The 20,983-nt window shown below is 37.3% G+C and overlaps 1 protein-coding gene across 4 annotated transcripts in view; it reads right to left on the reverse strand.

Moving 5' to 3' along the window:
* WDR7 (WD repeat domain 7) overlaps window positions 1-20,983 on the reverse strand; it is a 365,699-nt gene that overhangs the window by 306,729 nt on the left and 37,987 nt on the right. For all 4 annotated transcript variants that reach the window (XM_073898127.1, XM_025886347.2, XM_073898126.1 and 1 more), the window contains 10 exons: window positions 19,048-19,154; window positions 17,217-17,295; window positions 13,967-14,141; window positions 11,378-11,454; window positions 10,442-10,561; window positions 6,684-6,829; window positions 6,248-6,350; window positions 3,745-3,877; window positions 3,249-3,497; window positions 2,272-2,492 (listed from right to left, as the gene is read on the reverse strand). In XM_073898127.1, coding sequence (XP_073754228.1) covers window positions 2,272-2,492; window positions 3,249-3,497; window positions 3,745-3,877; window positions 6,248-6,350; window positions 6,684-6,829; window positions 10,442-10,561; window positions 11,378-11,454; window positions 13,967-14,141; window positions 17,217-17,295; window positions 19,048-19,154 — 1,410 coding nt within the window. The remainder of the gene's footprint in view (window positions 1-2,271; window positions 2,493-3,248; window positions 3,498-3,744; window positions 3,878-6,247; window positions 6,351-6,683; window positions 6,830-10,441; window positions 10,562-11,377; window positions 11,455-13,966; window positions 14,142-17,216; window positions 17,296-19,047; window positions 19,155-20,983) is intronic.

The following is a 20,983-nucleotide window of genomic DNA, read 5'->3' on the forward strand; positions in this document are numbered from 1 at the left end:
GATGTGGGACTTGATCCCAGGACCCTGGGATCATGACCTGAGCCGAAGGTAGACACTTCACCGACTGAGCCACCCATATTTTTGAATGTCAATTAAAAACAAGAGAATTTCTATCATTAAGTCTCTAAGTAAATTATAAGTCATACATTATTTTCCAAGTACCACACTTCCTTGTCTGTGTCTTTCTTCCTCCTATTAGCCAGGCAACTAGCACCTGGGCCAGCCCCTTGTCTAGTCAGGAGCCCATTCCGTATGTAGCTGCACATGTCTACTAGGTCCATTAAAATCATTTCTAAATGCAACTGATCAAAAAAAATTATTATATTATATATCCACTTTAAAGATTTTATTTATTTGACAGAAAGACTGCACAAGCAAGGGGAGTGGCAGGCAGAGGTAGAGGGAGAAGCAGACTTCCCACTTAGTGGGGAGCCTGATGTGCAGCTCGATCCCAGGACCCTGAGATTATGACCTGAGCCGAAGGCAGGCACTTAACCTACTGAGCCACCCAGGTGCCCCTCTACTTGAAGTTTTTAAAAAAGAAACCAAAGAATGCTCTCATACAAACATATAAACTAAAAAAAGTATGTATTAATGTAGGTTCAAACAGAAAACATGATCTTATGTAAACCACTCCAAACTTTACTTTTAGTCATATTTATAATTTAAAATATATATTTCTCTAATATTTTACATAACAAAAATCTCTATATATTTCTCTAATATTTTATATAACAACAAAAATTCTGTTTCACTATAGGGCATAACTACTGTAAAATGAGGTTCAGGACAGGTTGTAACAGCGCTATAACTCACAAGTGCAATTATGATGGTATGTTTCACTAAAATAGACATAAGATTGGTTGTTTAAATAAACATACAGCAACTGTTTACAGTGATGGAGATAAAAGACTAACAACCAATTTGAAAAGAAAGGAAAGGGCGGGAAGAAGAAAGAAGGAAGAGAATGATTAAGAACCTGAATTTGGGAGCACCCGAGTAGCTCAATTAGTGGAGCAGCCGCTCTGGATTTCAACTCTTGATTTCGGCTCAGGTCATGATCTCAGGGTCCTAGGATCCAGCCCCACATCCAGCTCCATGCTCAGTGGGAAGTCTGCTTGAGGATTCTCTCTTTCCCTCTCCCTCTGCCCCTCCCGCCACTCCAGCTCTCGCTCCCTCTAATAAATAAATAAATAAACAAATAAATAAATCTTTAGAAATAAAAAAAAAAATTTCAAGTCTGGCAGAAAAAAGAAAAAGACAACTGTCACTAGGACCTCCTACAACATCACCAATATCAAATCAAACAAAATCTAGCTCTGGCAGAACACAGCAGATAAAATACATTATCAGGAAGATTAAGTAACTAAGCAGGAAGACCAAGTAAATTTCTTGGGTTCTGAAATGAAACACCTTGTGAACACTGCATCAGATACACAAGTAAAATGCTTTTCCGTTTCAGTAAGACCATAACTTGTAAAGCTGAAGGGATTTTGATAAACATGAAACCTGTGTATAAGACAACAGTGTGTGTGTGTGTGTTAGTATGCACATGCACACATATGTGAATGCTGGGAAACAGTGATTGTGCACACAAAGTTGGCTAATCACAAGAAAAAGTTCAAGATTAACAAACAGTAAAAGAAATTATGAAGAAAAAATTATGGGTCTGTTACTTAGCTGTCCTAAAGCCTCCTCAAGCCTCATATTCCTAAACTGGCTTTTTAATATCACTACACACCCATCAGTAAGAAAGCAATCTGCTTTCACAAAAGTATGTACAAAATTTTCCAAAATCATTATCAGTGACTGTTATACTTTCCCTTGTTACAGTGTTTATTTAAACAAACACTATTAAGAAGTATTGGTAAGTATTTTGCCTCTACCAAAGTATACATTCACTAACTTTTTGCTCAGATAAAGCTGAAAATAATGAGACTGCAGAATATCTTTGTGAATATTAAAACTACTTTAAAATGGAAAATTGAAACTTCAATAAACATATTCTAAACTGCTACTATGTTTCAGAGACAAGCCATACTATTTAGAAGTAACAGGAAAAAACAAGAATGTGCATCTTCTATTTCTGTGCTCAATAGTAAATAATTATAATTTTGCTTAAATATTATATATTCACATTATCTAGTTTTAAAATTGAAAGGGTTTTGTTAATTCTTTCGTCACATTTCCTTGAAGTTACTCTAGATTCTATTCCTGATAGCAATATAACTCATAGCTACCACAATAAAATAATCTTTATGGTGAACTTACACTACAGTTTTCAGGTGGAACTAGAAGCTGAGTAATCTCACCACCATGCACACAGAAGATATGTTTCATTTCTCCAGAAAATATGTCCCAAATTATGACTGAAAAATCCACGCCTCCAGATATCAGATATCTTTGGTCATAACGAGCTGAGACCTGATGAGGATATAGCAAACATGTGACTTTGTTCCGATGACCGCGGAGGGTTCTGTGAGGTGGCCAACCTGTGAATAAGGTTTTGGATTTAAAATGGGAAAATTAAAGTCTTACAAAGTTTCAACAAATAAAAGCAAACATGAATTGTCAGAATAGCTATAAATTTTATCATAGAAAAAACTTCTAATTTTATCTTCTAAAATACTCTGTCCAATACAGTAGCTACCGCTGACTCATATGTGCTGTAAAATACAGAGGAGGTTTCAGAGATTTAGCCCAAAAAAGTAATGTAACATACCTCATTTGTAATTTTTTATATTGACTGCAATTGATTTTATATTGTAAACCTGAAATTTTATTCAATTCTACAAGTTGAAAATAGTTTTGCTATATTGAGTTATATAAAACAGATTATTAAAATTGATTTCAGCTGCTTCATTTTTACATTAATTGTGAATATAGAAAATCACATACTGTTATATATACATATTTCTACTGGACAGCGTTGTTCTAAGACTGGCAGTATTACCGATAACATGGTAATTACTTAGTAAGCTATAGAGATAACTAATAATAAATGAAACTATTATATATCAAGAGGTAAAATCAGATACTTCTTACATATAATCATTACATGGTATATATTCCAATAATAGGTACTAAGTATTCCTTACCTGCACTGCCATTAAATTCTACCAACTCCTAGCACACTAACAACTAAGCTGGTTCATTGTACTTGTTACAAACAAAGAGGGCAAATACTGTCAATGTCATGGTTACAGAGTTCTCAAAACATGTTAGACATTGGCAGATCTTCAGTATACCTCTTCGGAGCATGTGTTCCCCTTGCAGCAGCTGTACAATGGCTGTCTGTGTGGCAGGCACAATGATGATGCTTCCATCCTCACGGCCACAGACAAGTCGTCCATGTGCTGGTATGTACACACTTGCGGTTACTTTAAGAGGTTCATTACTACTGGGAATCACACTCAGCTGATCTATAATTCCAGCAGGACAAGGATTCAGTTTATCAAATGCCTCTTGCAAACTAACAGAAGTTGTCATTTTCAGTTCTGTAGAGGTTTTGTTTTGTATTAAAAAAAAAAAATTGTCCATGTTAGAAAAAAATTAAACATTAAAATAAATGTACTTACGGTTGATTCAGTAATACATATCAAAGAACTGTCACAAACTATAATTCTAAGAAGAATACAATGACATATGTACATTATGAATTTATTATGCAGTGGTTAGTATTTAGGTTGCTAAATTAAAAGAATTAAGAAATTGCTGCACATGATTTATTACTATCTTCTTTACCTTCCTGTTTATCAGGTGTGTCTGATATGTTCCAAATATTCAATCTTCCTGAAGAATCACCTTGAATTAATAGTTTGTGGAGGTGTTCCTTGAATCCATAGAAAAACCGAGTAACAGGAGGACAAATTAGCAACTGCCAAAAGAAAAAAAAAAACTGTTCAAATATTTTTAGTTGTCCTTTATTTATTTATTTTTAGATAATCTCTACACCCAACATGGGGCTTGAACTCATGATCCTGAGATCAAGAATCGCATGTTCTACCAACTGAGCCAGCCTGGTGCCCCTTAGCTACCTTTTTAATCAAAATATTTTACATATTAACATTTTTCAGATAAGGATGTTAAGTACTCTGCCTCAGAACAGAGTAAAAAAAAAGTGTTTATAGCATGAGTCTTCAACAATACTTTAATGTAATTTTATAGCATTAATTACATGTCAACTAATATTCAAGTCCAATAAAATACAAATATGCAAAGAAATGAAAACTACATTTATAGTCTTTCTCTAAAATTAGTATTTATATTCTTTCTCTCACCACAACAATGCAATTTATTTGTCTCCTATTAAATAATTAATACAAAGATATACCACCCTTTACCAAAAATAAAAGTCTCCACTTTAAAGGTCTAAAGGGGAGAACTAGCTAATCCTAGCTTTCTGCCCATTCCTGATCAGTCACTAGGAGTAGCAGCAAAATTAAACGACCAAGATTATACAAGTAGAAGACTCCATTTTTTTTAAGCAGTATATTTTCAACTAATAACATGACATTTTACTTGGTCACATTTACATAATCAATTTGAACCTAGCCTGATATGTTAACTATAAACCACTAGGAACAAAAACCATTCATCAGGCTCTTGTGTATACTTTCTTTTAAAACAAATTATTTTTCTGCTTTTATGCCTTCAGTGATATCACTTATTTGAAAATACTAAATAGGGGTGGGCTCAAAAAATTATAAAGTTTAGATTATCAATTCACAAATGCCTGAATATTAAAGCATAGAATCTTATCCTGAAAAGCAGAAAAAAATATATTTCAGTTTTGACAATTATAGTTAACAATCTAATTACTATATTTGGTGTTAGTTGTTTCTAAAAAAATCACTAGCCTATAGAAACTATATATATTAAGCATAATCAATTATGTGATTTAACTTAAAGTCAGAAAATTATTGTTGTAACTGATAAATGGATGTTGTCATTCATGTTGTAAATGACATGTTGTAACTGATAAACAGTTTTCTAAAGTAGAGAAAAATTAATGTTGTAACTGATAAACAATATCCCTAACATGGAGAAGTTGCTACAGCAGCTATAATAACCAATATTCCATATTCCACAGTGTGAGTATCTCATACCATACAACACATGTATCTTAACTTAAAACATATTGGGGAGCTGGTATTTTAAAAAACATAGTATGTACTTTGTTTTGCTTTGTTTTATCTATGTTTTTTATACAAGTCATTATCCCTTAGTTTACCTGGAAGTGACTGTTTGGAGAAGGAGGTGTTCCAGTTAGGAGAATAAAGGATAGGTCATAGAGCATCTTAACTGTACAGAGATGCAGAAATTCTGTAAATTTAAAATATTAAAAAAAGAAATTCCCTTCCCCTCACCATTCCCTCACATAAAGATGGAACAAAAAGTTCAAAATGAAAAAGGTGTGCAAACCCAGAATATAAGTAAAGGAAACTTTACTTCCAAAACCAAAGCTTTGTCCTTAATGCTCAAAAAATATAAGGATGAAAACCCAGTACTAAGTGCCACTGCATTTCCATTCTAAATTGATATTAAGTAGGTTTTTAGACGTCAGGGGCATCTAGGTGGCTCAGCTGATTAAGCATCTGCCTTCGGCTCCGGTCGTGATCTTGGAGTCCTGGGATCGAGCCCCATGTCAGGCTCCCTGCTCGGTGGGGAGCGTGCTTCTCCCTCTCCCTCTGTTCCCCTGCTCCTGCTCTCTCACTCACTATCTCAAATAAATAAATAAAATCTTAAAAAAAAAAAAATCATAATAAACTTTGGTTTTTATAGAGAAAAATTTCTTTTATTCTTTATTTCTAATGCCTGATAATTTAAAACGCTATATGATTTGGGGGATATACTGCAATGCCTTATCCAAGTAATGAACTATTACTGATCGGCAGTATTCCATGATTATCTTTGCCCTCCTAAAATTATACCTGTCACTTTGTTTACAATTGCATTATAGCATAAATTTATGCCATCAATATTTTACCAAAAAGTCATTTCCACTATGTAATCAGTATAAGATCATCTGTATACTAGGAGAAATGTGAACACTAAAGCATATTATATGATCAAGATATGCAAATTTTAGAACTGTGCTTATAATTGACCATGTCAAAATGTTTTATGACATTTAACACTGCCCTGAATCTTTCAAATTCTTAGCTACCAAAAGACACTGATAAATGCAGTTGTGAAAAATTTTCAATGTCACTATCAATCATAAATGATACCTGAAAAATTTTACCTCTTTATCTGTTCGATCCAAGAGGCTATGTTGTACAGGAGGAATTAAATTTTCAACTGCTTTCCCCACATCACTGCGAAATGAATCACTAGCTGGAAGGCAACTGAAAATGAGAAAAATATAACATTCAATTAAAATACTGGCATTAAATATTTTATCATACCATATGAGGAGGATTTTTTGGACAATGGACAAAATACGGATTTTCAAATTACAGTTAATTTAATGTAGGCATTAAATTGTCATTAAAATACCCTACTTCAAATAAGGACCCACCTAATTTTTGTACTTAGAAGTTAAACTGGAATTATAAATCTAACTTAAGAAGTTTTGAAGTTTTTTACCTAAAATCATTTACATTTTCATACATTCAAGTTACACCCTGAATTCAGACTCTTTTGCTTTGATTAAAACTAACTTATTATTGATTGAATACCTGGCAGGTAGTTTGTAAATATAACTTTGCCCATTTTCAGTCCAAATGATTACTTTATCTGCTGATACAAAGTCACCTCCAGTCCACGTCTGTCCATTTTCACTAGGACCTGAACACAGCAAGGAATAGTCTCCAGCATCAAAAACCTACAAGGAACAAGAAATTCGCAATCTAATCCATGTTGGTGTCATTTAATTAAGATACAGTGACATTTAAACTAAAAACACAGGACACCTGGGTGGCTCAGTCAGTTATGTGTCTGCCTTTGGCTCAGGTCATGATCCCAGAGTCCTGGGATCGAATCCTGCATCGGGCTCCCTGCTCCACGGGGAGCCTGCTTCTCTCTCTGCCCCCTGCTCGTGCTCTCTCTCACTCTCTCTCTCTAATAAATAAAATCTTAAAAAAAAAAAAAGACTAAAAACAAAACAAAACTTCTGGAAATGTATTTACCAAGCTCAGGCCTTTAAAATTCACTACCTCAAGTTAAAGACATTGTGTCAGAGAGCCCTAGGGCTCCGTCATCTTCACCAGGGAAAACACAACTAGGTCCCCAGCTGTGTGCCTCTCAGCAGTCAGGCATATGACAAGTGGAGCAGGCGTGCTGCCTTACATAGGGACAGGGAATCCTTGGCCTTTTTTATCTAAAGGGAGGAATGTTCCATCAAAGAATTCCAAGACGTAGGGAACCAGCCTCTAGAATGCATGGTTATGACTCCTGTTTTATTTCTATGTTCAGTAACAATATTTCTAACAAACTCAGACATCAGAATATCTCTTTATCAATATGGGAATGACCTTACTTTATTTCATTCAGGGACTGAAGTACCGTAAATAGAAAGTTAAAAGACTCAGTTTTATTATTTAATAATTCTCACGTATAAAAGTCCCCCACACAACCCTCCAAAAGTCAAGTCCCTAAAATTTCATCAGCAACACAGGCTATCTGGAGCTTTGTACCTGTAAGGCACATCAATGTTTACAAAGTCCCTTCACATCATTATCTCGCATGAGCCTTAGAAGGACTGCAGGATTAACTGCTATCCCATTTTACAGATGGCAAACTGACATAAATAAGGGTTACATCACCAGCTCAAGGTCCCATGTCCAGTAAGTGCTAAAGCTAGGACGAAAAACCCTGATCTCATAATTCCTAGAAGAATTTTTCTACCACTCTTAATAACTGGTAAAAGTACATTCTACAATGCTAAAAAATTCAATTGGGTCAGAATTTTTATTTTAGTTTTCTTTAAATAAAAAGCAATCAAACTGCTTATACAAGAGCCTTTTCAAAATTAAAACAAATCCTAGCCAAATTTACCATGATTTGCTATATTTATCATTTATTACATTAACACTACAAGAATAGCCAAGACAAGTCTAAGAAAGAATGGAGACCACCCTCCAGCCTTATTATCTATGAAAACAAATTATAAAGCTTACAGAAAATAAAACAATACAGTACTGATGCATAAACAGAAAAATCAACAAGTCCAGAAACAGATTCCAGTAATTACAGGAATAGAATATATTATAAAGGCACAACAATAGAAAAGTGAATTATTCAACAAATGGCATCAGGAACCGGGGGTCCACGTGGAATAAAGATAAAATTGGATCTACACCTTGCAATTTATACAAAATAAATTCCAGATTAAATATTCGAAGGTATATAAAGTAAAATTATACAAATATTAGGAATCTCAGCTTGTGATGGGCCCTTTAGATCATCTAACAAACTGTTAGAACCCATAAAAGATGATAATCTAACCACTTAAAATAGAAAACTTCTTTTTGGCAATAAGTATTTGGAAAACTCATTCTATTCAGTCAGTACTACTATCTTAGTGTTGTTTTACTATGCATTTCTCTGGGGCGCCTGGGTGGCTCAGTCGTTAAGCGTCTGCCTTCGGCTCAGGTCATGCTCTCAGGGTCCTGGGATCGAGCCCCACATCGAGCCCCGCGTCGGGCTCCCTGCTCGGCGGGAAGCCTGCTTCTCCCTCTCCCACGCCCCCTGCTTGTGTTCCCTCTCTTGCTGTGTCTCTCTCTGTCAATAAATCATCTTAAATCAATCAATCAATCAATCAACAAATAAAATACTATGCATTTCCCTGATGATTAATGAAGCTGAGCACCTTTCTATGCATTTGTTAGCCACCAGCTTTCTTTTATGAAACATTTTTGTCCCTTTTCCTATTGGATTGTCTTTTTGTTCTGGTCTCAATGTTTTTAAAATGCTTATTATGAACACACAAGAAACTGGTATTAGATGCTGCCCCTGGGGAGGGGAAGGGAAAGGATGCGTACTTTTCAGTGTGTCCTCTTGCTCCCTGATTTTATTACTATTTGCATGTGCTCTAAATTTTAAGACAAAGGAAGGATCCCATCTAGCTCACCGTAACAGCAGCTGCTAGCTTCTCCTCTCTAGTCTTATTCCCAAGCAGTAGCAGTGGCAAGGATAAGGTTAAGGTGTTGCCTCCTGCGCCAGTCGGGCCTGTCACCGCAAAGCCCGTGCCCTCTGAGGCAGTATCCCACGGCAGTGAAGAGGGCAGGTGCTGCAGTCAGGCTGCCGGAGCCGTAGCCCAGCACCGCCACAACCACCTGTATAACCTGAGTCGAGTTTTGTGTGTTCCCTCTGCCTCAGGTGCCTCATCTGCAAAATGAGGAAAGCAACAGTTCCTGCTGTAGCCGGCAGGCTCTACGACTGCCCCGACCTGGTATTCATACCCTTCTGTAATCCTCTCCCGAGTGTGGGATTTTGTGACGTTTCTAGACAACGGACTGTGGGAGAAGCGATGAGACTGCGGCCCCAAGACTAGGTGGATCAGGGCTACAACTTCTCTTGCTTGCTTACTACTCTGAAAGAAGACCATTCCCAGGCTGTGCGAGGCCCAGATGGCAAGAAACTAACGTGTCCAGCCAACAGTCAGCTGGACGTAAAGCCTGCCAACCACCAAGTGAGTTAAGCTTGCAAGCAGACCCACCCTAGGTGACTCCTACCAGGAGACTGTGGCCCTGGCTCACACCCTGACTGTAGCCTGCGGAGACCCTGAGCCAGAGGCACCCAGCTAAGCTGTGCTCGCATTCCCAACCCACAGCAGGGATTGTGATACATGAACCAGAGGGGGACTGACACACGTTTATTGTTTTAAAAACCTGCTAAATTTTGGAGTAATCTGTTATGCAGGATTACGTAACTGATACACCTCCCCTCAGAGAGTTGTGAGGATTAAAAGAAATAATACATGGAAAGCTTTGAAAAATATGCTAGCCCACAAGTGGTCAAAACATGCTGGTCCTTTTTCTATTATAGAAATACGGAAGTCTGGCAATGTCGAAGTAATATAATCCTTCGGTCATTAGCTCTCAAGTGATGTAGGAAGACCTTCCCAAATCCAAGAAGTCATAACAGAATGGCAATCGGGAATAACAACAAACTACAAATATAGGTCAACCTGCAGAAAATTCAACACCACTGCTTATGTTGTACTGAGGAAATAATGACTGAAACAGTAGCAAAAGGTAGACATTAAGATCAATGGGATAATCATTAACTGAATCATTCTATAGCCCAGAACAAAAAAGGTTAACGATATATAACTAAATCCCAACACCTACAAATGTGGTATCAAAATCACGTAAGAATTCCAAAGGGTTAAAATATTCTTGCACCAAGCTCTTCCTTATAATTATCTTTGAAGTCGGATAAACCAACACCTTGAAGGGTAAAAATATAGCTTCTTACTTAGTAGTTATCTTACCCTCCAATACTTGGAGCACACAACCAAAAGTGACCTTTGTGTGAATGCACAAAAAGAAATGCTTTGGCAATTCTGACAATAAATCGGTTTGGATTCCTCCTCAAATATTGGCTCAGTATCCTGAAAAGAGAAAGATACGTAAAACGTTAGGAATGGTTTGGTTGTTGATTAAAATTATCATACAGCGATAAAAATAAAGAAAATGGAAGAAAGACATCACTTGATATATTCATCATTTTAGCCTCTCATGTGAGAACCAAGGTAATAAAAAGCAGCAAAACTACACTCCAAACACATCCGGGCGCAATGTCTTTGCTACAAAGCTACTCAAGAATGAAACGCTGAGAAGAATCAGAGTGTCAACATTGTGGCAATAACAGATGATAAAAGTTTGAGTCAATCCTCAATTCTCTATGTCCTTCTAGGTTAAAAAAAAAAAAAAAAAGATCAATTCCTCCAGGTCCTCCCCCAAATACAGTGTGTAAAAATTGACTAGCTGAAGAGATTAGCATCAATACTTAAAATACTGATCTGCCGTTCCTTATTGACAGAATTACAAGGAATTCAAGCCCAAAGAACAGAGAACTAAAATTGGCTTTATATACTTTTTGTGTTTGCTTTATTTTCTTCCCTCAAGTAAACTATCTTTTAACTTTAATAGAGGCAACTGAGGAAAATCCCAGCTCTTCTGTGTTTCTCTACTTTACATCCTCTACAGTATGTTTCTCTATTTCATATCCTTGACAGAGCAGATGTCTGCCATCAAAAGTGAAAAACAATACACTTACAGAGACAGCATACTAGGGGATGTTCTAATACTATGTCAATAAGGCTCTCGAAAAAGAATAGCTTTCTCCTGGCCCTTTGGGAAAAAAAGGGAGGGGGCCTATCATCGCTAAAACTGAAGCCTCTGTAAGAACAGAACATCTGTCTCACCTGCATGCCACTTATTTCAGAGGTAACAATCCACACCTTCAAGATGCCCGTCACTGAGAGTGCGACCACAGTGTCCTCTAAGTCGAGAGGGACCAAGAAGCCAAGGTTACAAACATAATACACTTTCTTTCTAAATAGTAACATGGTTTGCATTAATGAAATTAAGTAATAATTATTCTCAATTGGCATAAAAGCATAATTCTATATTTCATGAAATAACAAAAGCCAGATTTTGAAACATAATAGACCACAAATTTGAAATTCAAGGAAAAGTTGTTTGCAGCTACTTGAATGTTTTTATTTCTAATCAACCGATTTTTAATAATTTCAAATGTTCCTGATCACCATGATTACTTGATGATTTAACAAAGAATTTTTATTCTTCAAAATTCACAACTTTTAATTATTTATCATGGGTGAGCACACTCACTTTATTTCTTGAAGACACTCATTTCCCCAATGTCCCACCTACTTTGCCTGCCTTCTAGACATTTTATGGTACATTACACCCTCTATAGACTGTGATCAAGAGAAGACATGATCTAAAAAGGAAATGCAGAGGCTGCAGGTAAGGAAGCAGTCACAGTGCCGTGGTAACATACAAGAAACTCGGAGAGCAGAGACACTGGGAGCAGTCTCAGGCGGGCTCCAGAGTGAGGGAGATACATGTGGAAATCTCATTCTCTTCACTAGCCAACCGATGAACTGTGAATAACTTAACCTGTCTTAAATTCAACTTGCTTATCTGTAAGCAAATACAAATGAGTAACAATGGTACCTAGCTTAATGGGTTGCTATGAGAATCAAGACACAGCACAGGGGGGCGCCTGGGTGGCTCAGTGGTTGGGCAACTGCCTTCGGCTCAGGTCATGGTCCCGGAGTCCCGGGATCGAGTCCCACATCGGGCTCCCTGCTCGGCGGGAGTCTGCTTCTCCCTCTGACCCTCTCCCTTCTCATGCTCTCTCTCACTCTCTCTCTCAAATAAATAAAATCTTAAGAAAAAAACAAACAAAAAACAGGTATAGCACTCAGCATGTCAATCAAGATGGGTTATTACTATTATTAAAAAGAACCGTTTGCTGTCCTTAAATAAAACCCTTGTCGTATTACAGAGTTCTCCAGACAATGTAAGGCACTGGCACGCAGAGATTACAAGTCAGGAGCCTGTATGCAGACACTAACAACTGCTCACAAATCTGTCAATTTATAGTAAAAGTGGAACATACCAATATAGCTAAAATTCTCAAATATCCAAAGACTAGAATACGGTAAATGCAGATTAAAAATTACATATGCTTGCAAGATTATAAACTGATAACATTTAGAGTTGCATGCACAGCATAGAAGTTTTCATCAGTGACATTCTATCCTATTCTGATAAGAGTACATGTGTATCTCATATGGAAATACTGTAAAAATTCAAAATGTACAAACTGCTTATCAAAAATATAGTCCTTTTTTAAAGAAAACATTGACTATAACTAAGATTACAGGTGAACATGCTAATAATGAGTTCCCCGTTGCCTGGAAAATGAAGTGGAATCTCTTTTTCACTGCTATGCTCTTGAATAAAGCAGTAATTCTCTAATAGGCATTAAAAAGCCTCTATTTAAGAAGGTCCCAGATTAAAGAAGTCTGTTCAATTTTATTTCACTGAACATCTCCCAAATATATTTGACCACAGAACCCTCCTTTTTCACTAATACCTATTAACAAACTTCAGAATCAATACTCAGCAGATGAGCCCTTGGAAAGTGCTGCAAACCCATCCACTGTTTCCACAACCACTGCTGGACCTCAGACCTGCACCACTCTCGGTTGGGGTATTAAAATCATCTCCCATCTAAACCATTCTCAACAATGCCACCAAAGTGATGCTTAAAACCAAGTCTCAGGGCGCCTGGGTGGCTCAGTTGGTTGAGGGTCTGCCTTCGGCTCAGGTCATGATCCCAGGGTTCTGGGATGGAGCCCCTGCATCGGGCTCCCTGCTCAGCAGGGAGCCTGCTTCTCCCTCTCCCTCTACTCATACCGCGCCCCCCCACCGGCCATGGTCGCTCTCTCTCTCTCACAAATAAATAAAATCTTTAAAAGAATAAAATAAAACATAAGTCTCTTCAAGGTTTCTTACCAGAGACCATCCAACATCTATAGCAAGGGCCAGAAAGCCACAACTCATGGATCAAATCCAGCCCACCGGCAGTTTTTTATAAATAACGTTTTATTAGAACACAGACAGGCTCATTCACTTCCATACTATGTGCTTTTGTGCTACATTGGCAGAACGTAGTAGTTGAAACACAGATCACGTGGACTGCAAAACCTAGAATATTTAGTATGTGGTCCCTTATAGTACAAGTCTACCGACCCCTGATCTACAGGACGAAACTCAAATTCCCTAGCTAGCACACAAGGCCCTTCTTGATCTGCCCCCCACCAACTTAGCCAACCACAGATGCCCCCATTACTTCCCTCAAACTTCTTACCTATGTTTTATGCTTATGAAATATACCATATATGATACAGAACTCTACAGTTAAACTATCCATCATGTCAGGGTGCCAAAGTCCCTAAAGGGCACCACACACTGACCTTGTGTTCGGTGGGATCGGATAATACTCATGGAGCTAATCCAGTCTGGAGAGATCTTTGATACTAAGGAGTATAACACCTCAAGGCTGGTGGCATCCACAACGAGGATTTCAGGATAGTGGCCATGGCATAAAAGCCTTCCTTCTCTCTGATTTCCAACAGAAAACTGGTAAAACTAAAAGGAAAAAGAGTTTTAAATGTTCTCCTTTACTTCTGAGAACTTGATTCGCAAGCACTCATCAAGCTTATTATGGAACTCAATTTCTCCAGTAATATTTCCAGACAGGTACTATATGGTACCTATTATAGGTGTCTATGTATATATACACACATCCACCAAATTACATTAATATTTCAAAATATCTAACAAAAATTATTCTTTTCCTAACATCCTCCCTTTTGAATTATTTTGGAGAAGTCACAGTAATTCATTTTTAATCCTCCTATAGCATCTAAAACAGGATTGTTGAATGAATTCATAAAACACCTCAATAATACCAGCTTCACAAATCAAAGCAAAAGGAATCTTTCCACAAAGCAAAGCAAAAATATGAATTTTAGATGAATGGGAATAGGTGGGTATAGGCTTATAATTACTAGTTATGACCAAATAAAATTTAGAAGATGACTGCTGTTCAAATATGTTATAAGCAGCAAATTCTGATTAACCTAAGTGTGTTATTTCAGACTAAAGTATGAGACAACTATGTAAATCATCCTCATAATGCATATTTTTACTTTGTGGAAGAAAAAGAGAGGAAGAACCAACACAATCATGATCTACATGTTACTCATCCCAAGAATAACTCAAAAGGAAAAGATGGGTTTCCATCATCCAAAGAGCAGAGGAAGAATAACTATCAAAACAAGACTAACAACTTCTCAACTGACCTGTCTCCTGCTAGCTTAAAAAAAAAGTGACTCTCCAGGTGGAATGATTCTCCTAGAGGATTACTAGAAGGTGAAGACATCTAACAACCAGACTACTAGTTCCCAAAGGATTGGACCTTACACGAATCACGTGATGGCAAGCTAGACCGAGCACAAAGGGCAATGCTGTAACCACTCCACAACTGGGGAAATAACTAAGGAACCTTGGTCCAGTCTGCTCCCACACTCATCAGTCCTGTTCTAAGGCTCAACATTGCGTGTGAAGGAATACAATCTTCTCTCAACTATGGGGTACCCTGATAAGAAGGATTACAACTTCTTAAACATAAATACTGATCACCGAGCACATTAAGTAAGGGCAAGGTAGCACCCAAGAGGGGGGTCTAATAAAACACAGACAACCACACAGGGCATCTCTAGATCTTAGAAGGTTGATCCAAAAAACAGGACACACAACCTGGAGGTTCCAGGGACTGCCAGGCACTCTCATATGATAACGTGACCACAGACAACCCTGACCCATCTAAGGAGAAGAGGGTCGAGGAGGAGAAGATGTGTGCAGAGAAGCAAACTCTGTCAGTACCCACCCGACACCAGCCCAGAGAGACACGTGCACTGCAGTCAGTGAAGAACTCTCTCCTGGGGGCAGGGATATTTTACTAGCCTTGCCTGATAAATGCCTCCCACCTTTTGCTTTAAAGTTATGCTCCCAAATAATCTTCTGACCACTAAATTTAGCTCCCTAAACATTTTCATACTAGCAAAAAAAGTATCCTGAACGGAGAAACAATTTTTCCAAATATTAAAAAGGGATCTCCCCTGTGATAATTTAATAAGTTGGCATCTCCTTGTGATTTCAGTAAGTGCCAGTGTCACCAAGGTTTACCATTTCTGCTTATACAAACAACTTGCTCTTGGACCTGAGAGAATGAAGATCACACAGGAAACAACTGTCCCACACTAGTGAACCTGTCAAAGAGCATCTACTTAGAGACAGCTGCCAAGTTAAATGCAGGACCTATTACAGGATCTGAGAAAGAATGGGCACTAAAAATATATTGAATAAACAAAGAGAATTTTTCCTAAAATGTAAACCAAAAGTTTTTAAATCATGGAACTATAGAACAGTCAAAATGTTTATATCCAATGAGTTCAAGACACTAAATAAATTATCTATAAAGTCACTAATTATATTATCATTTATTATCCATTTTCTCTCTATAAACCTTGATGATTCATCATATGACAAAAAATAAATAACATATGCCCCATACACTCTAACAACACTGAAGAAGCAATTTTTAAAAGGCCTTTGTGAGGGTAAGAAACAGTAAAAAAAAAAAAAAAAAAAAAGACTTTATTACACAAACCACCATCTCACCCTGAAACATTTTCCATTGCTTTTCTAATTTGTGTTGGCACAAGTTTTCTTTCTCAATAAACGACTGTATTTGTTTGAGGGAGGCAGTATGATGTAACTGAAAGAATAGAAAGATGAACCTGATTTGGGATCCTGGCGCCAGGAATGACTCACTGTGAGACTGGGACAAGTCATTTAATCACTCTGGGTCTCAGCTTCCTTCTGTGTAAAATAGTATACTTCTATCTCATTTGTAATGATGTGGGGAGGACTAAATGAAACACCATAAAAGAAATGCCTATATAATATGTGCTCAGTAAAAGTTAGTTCTCTTCTCTTCCCTCTCCTGCCCCATTGAGAACATAAATCATATTTTCAATGGACTTGTGATTTTCCCAATATTCAACAGAGTAAATGATGCATAAACCGAAGCACAAAAAACTTGACAATTATGAAAGAATAAGAAAGAATACCAGGAATAGACGTCAGAAACTATAAATTCGTATGTAAATTCTTGTATAAGGCAGAAATATGAAATAGTCATTTCTTCAACAGTTAGAAAGTCAAAAAAATGTACCCAAGGACCAACTGCAAAGTAATAAACAGGACATGATCTGTAAAGTGGGTCAATTTTTGTCAAGCTTGAATGGAATCATAAAGGCTTTAGCATGAGAGAATTCATTATTTAGGATCTAGAGGAATGACCCAACTTGTAAAGGGGCTCTCACTTGGGTAATCAGGATGGCCAGAAAGAGTAGAAGTGGCAGTGGTAACTGGCTTAGCCTCCACCTTTCCCCATTAATCCCCTCCACTTAATACATCCCCCACTATACCATCTGATGAGGAATACTTTTACTATCCCAACTGAGTAACAGGACAAGAAGACTACATCTCCACCCATTTTTCATATAAAAATTTAGGCTCAATGTTTAAAAAACACTTAATTGTAACCTGTAATAAGTTGTGCTGACTTGAACCGTTACGGAAATAGATACTAACCTGTATACCTGTATGTGTGCAGGCTAATTTTGTAAACTCAATACATCTGCCATCATTCACGTCCCAGAGACACATCTCTCTATAAAACAAAAGTAATAGCTAACTTTAAATCTGATATTTAAAAGTACTGTCAAACTCTGTCACGGTTCTTTAAAATTAATCTTTCATTAAAACTGATATATTTCAGGGAAAAGTAGTGTATAATCATCGTTGCTGTCTGTGAAAAATTCTGGTCCTCATTCAGCATCCCAACCTCCCCTCCAACCTCCCCACCCCCACCTAGATCCACATTCTTTCTGAACACATGGTAGGACTGCACTTCCTGGCTCCCTCTCGGTTGGTAAAGTCTTGTGAGTAGTTCTGGCCACAAGTGATACAAGGGCCTCAAGAACTTTCTTTCTGGGGCACCTGGGTGGCTCAGATGGTTAAGCGTCTGCCTTCGGCTCAGGTCATGATCCCAGGGTCCTGGGATCGAGTCCCGCATCGGGCTCCCTGCTCCTTGGGAGCCTGCTTCTCCCGCTGCTTCTCTCTCTCTCTCTCTCTCCCTCTCTCTCTCTCCTCCTCTGCCTCTCATAAAAAAAAAAAAAAAAAAAAAAAAAAGAACTTTCTTTCTCCTCTGCCTCCATTCCAGACAGTGGCTACTTCTGTCAGTGGCTGCTCCTTTCACCCTCAACCTCAAAGTCAGGACGATAGTGAAGCAGAGCCCCAAATGATATACCAGGGTCAAGTGACAAAAACAAGAAATAAACTTTTAATTTAAACCACCGGGATTTTCCATTAATTATCAGCATAGCTAGAAAATTTAGCACAACACAAAACAAAAATTAAAACCAACTTAATTCCAAACCTTTGCGAATGAAATTTAATATTCCAATTTTGATTCAGTATTTATTGCATATGTTTTATCAAGTGCATAAAAAAGCTTCCATCTCAAACTAAAGATATGGCATTCCAAATTAGAAATATCAATATGTCTTTATCTTTTGAAGAAATAAGCTTTATTTAACAGAACACAGCATTAATAAAATGCAGTGATGCTAATATTCTCAGGGCTTTCTTCAAGATACCCTTTCTTATATCTCACATGGTATGAAACAATTTTTCAAAGGATGTTCAATCTTATTTGCATGCTAATATGAATTATCCTTTAATTGACCAAGAGGGACTGTATTTTTTACCTGATGCTGCCTCTTCTTGTTACAGTTACATAAGGTTCTTTTCAAGTTCATAAATTATGAGGGGTTAATGGGAGGAAACAACTTCTTAAATAATTCTCTTCTAGGTCGCCAATTCCCTTCAAAAACATATTATCTATATAGTTTTCTAAGCAGCAGAAAAGTTTAAAAACTCCTCACTCTGAACCCTATGACTATAGCTAATGATTTCTCTCTCTCTCTAAAAACAAGTTATATTCTAAGACTCAGGAATATATAATTACATTAGTGTATTAACATATATGAATACAACTATATGACCTTTGCATGGCTTCATCTTCTGAACTTATGCTAGCCTAGTCATCATTCAGTTGTCTGCCACCTCAATAAAAATACCATGGGGATTAGTGATCAAACTTTAACTTATAAGGTATTCTGAGTTTCTCAAAAGCAAGGCAAAAACATAATCATAAATTATGATAAAAGTATCACAAAAATCATTAATAAAGATAAAATTCACATTTATAAAACCATATTCCAAATATCTTTAAGTTCAAACAACTGAACCATTTATTTAAAAGATATTTCAAAAAGAAAAAAAAAACTCCTTACTCACTCATACACTGGTACTATTTGCAATAAAGACTTAGGAAAAAAGTGAATAAGAAAATACTTGCCCACTTTCAGATGCACTCACAATATACTGTTTGTCACTAGAAGCACAAGCTTTAGACAAACAGGTGATTGAGGCTGTGTGACCAAACAACAGTGCTCGAGGATTAACCTAGAAATACACAAATACGTTGATATAAGTACCAAATTTTTAAAAATTAATTTTTAGGAATCCTGTTAAATATTCAATATAAATATACAGATACAGATTTGAGAAGAATTGAGAGTAACACAACAGTGACCCCCCCCCACCCACTTAAGGCTCATAATCACCCCACCAGGTAGTTCTTAAGTCAAAACTGGAACACCAACAGATAACACTGTTTGCCCAACACACACACAGAGCGACAGAGCTAGAGGTCAAACGAGGGCAGTCTTAAGCACTAAGCCACAGTATACTGAAGAATCAGATGAAGAATGTGAGTTAGTAATAAAATAATTTAACCCCACTCATTTCTTAAATAATATGCTCAGTGACCTGAAAACATATTTAGAGTCTCTAGATTAACACACTCAAAACTCAATAAAATAGAGGACAGGCACCCTCCCAAATGCTGATAGCAACATTAACTATCAGGAACGAAGAATGACCTTCACAGACCAATGATTTAGTGACACAGTGCCTTACAGAAAGAAAGGCTTAACACCCACTATTCTAAAATAGCCTGGCTATCAGGGGGCACCTGGGTGGCTCAGTTGTTGGGCGTCTGCCTTCGGCTCAGGTCATGGTCCCAGGGTCCTGGGATCGAGCCCCACATGGGGCTCCCTGCTCCGCGGGAAGCCTGCTTCTCCCTCTCCCACTCCCCCTGCTTGTGTTCCCTCTCTAGCTGTGTCTCTTTCTGTCAAATAAATAAATAAAATCTTTAAAAAAATAAATATATAAATAAAATAGTCTGGCAACCAGCCCCCAAATTTATCTACTTTGTACCAAATGGCATCTTATTACTTCAGGTTACTTCAGGGCCTTAGGTTATTTCAGGATATATTTTTCAATTAAATATTTAATACATACAAATAACATTTATAATATACATATAAGATATAAAGAATACACTGAGTAACCACATACTCAATACCCAGTTAAAAGAACAGAATATAGGGACTCCTGGGTGGCTCAGTCAGTTAAGCATCTGCCTTTGGCTCAGGTCATGATCCCAGGGTCCTGGGATCGAGCCCCATGTCGGGCTCCCTGCTCAGCGGGGAGTCTGCTTCTCCCTCTCCCTCTGCTGTTCCCCCTGGTCGTGCTCTTTCTCTCATTCTCTCCCCTCTCTCTCAAATAAATAAATAAAATCTTAAAAAAAAAAAAAACAGAATATAACAAAGTCCCTTTGTACCCGTCCTGGTGTCCATTTTGCAAACAATTTATCCCAATTTATTAGTAAAGCTAAATTGTTCAAAATTAAATATTCCACGGGAAGAGTACCGATATTGTTCTATAGTTCTGGTATGTAACAACTGAAGAGATTTTCCAAATAAAATTCTAGTCATCTTTTATATAATTACAATTAAGAGGGGTGCCTGGGTGGCTCAGTCGTTAACACATCTGCCTTCGGCTCAGGTCATGATCCCAGGGTTCTGGAATCGAGCCCCATATCAGGCTCCCTGCTCAGCGGAAAGCCTGCTTCTCCCTCTCCCACTCCCCCTGCTTGTGTTTCCCCTCTCGCTGTCTCTCTGTGTCAAATAAATAAATAAAAATCCTTAAAAAAAATAATTACAATTAAGAGAAAATTTCTTTTTTTGCTTAGTTATAATATGCATTTTTTTCTTCAAAGGCAAAATTTCTATTTTAATTATTTAAGAATCAACCATTGTTTATAGTTAGAATGGGCCTAGAAAGTTTTCCCATACTGCCGACATTTTCTCATACATCCAACCCCATCTCCATATAGAGATTCAGTAGTCTTCCACTAAAAATTATGCTATTGGTCAATTCTTTAATTT

The sequence above is a fragment of the Callorhinus ursinus genome, unplaced genomic scaffold (genome assembly GCF_003265705.2).
Source record: "Callorhinus ursinus isolate GAN/ISIS: 27379988/994484 unplaced genomic scaffold, GSC_fseal_2.0 scaffold11, whole genome shotgun sequence".
NCBI classification, from domain to species: domain Eukaryota; kingdom Metazoa; phylum Chordata; class Mammalia; order Carnivora; family Otariidae; genus Callorhinus; species Callorhinus ursinus.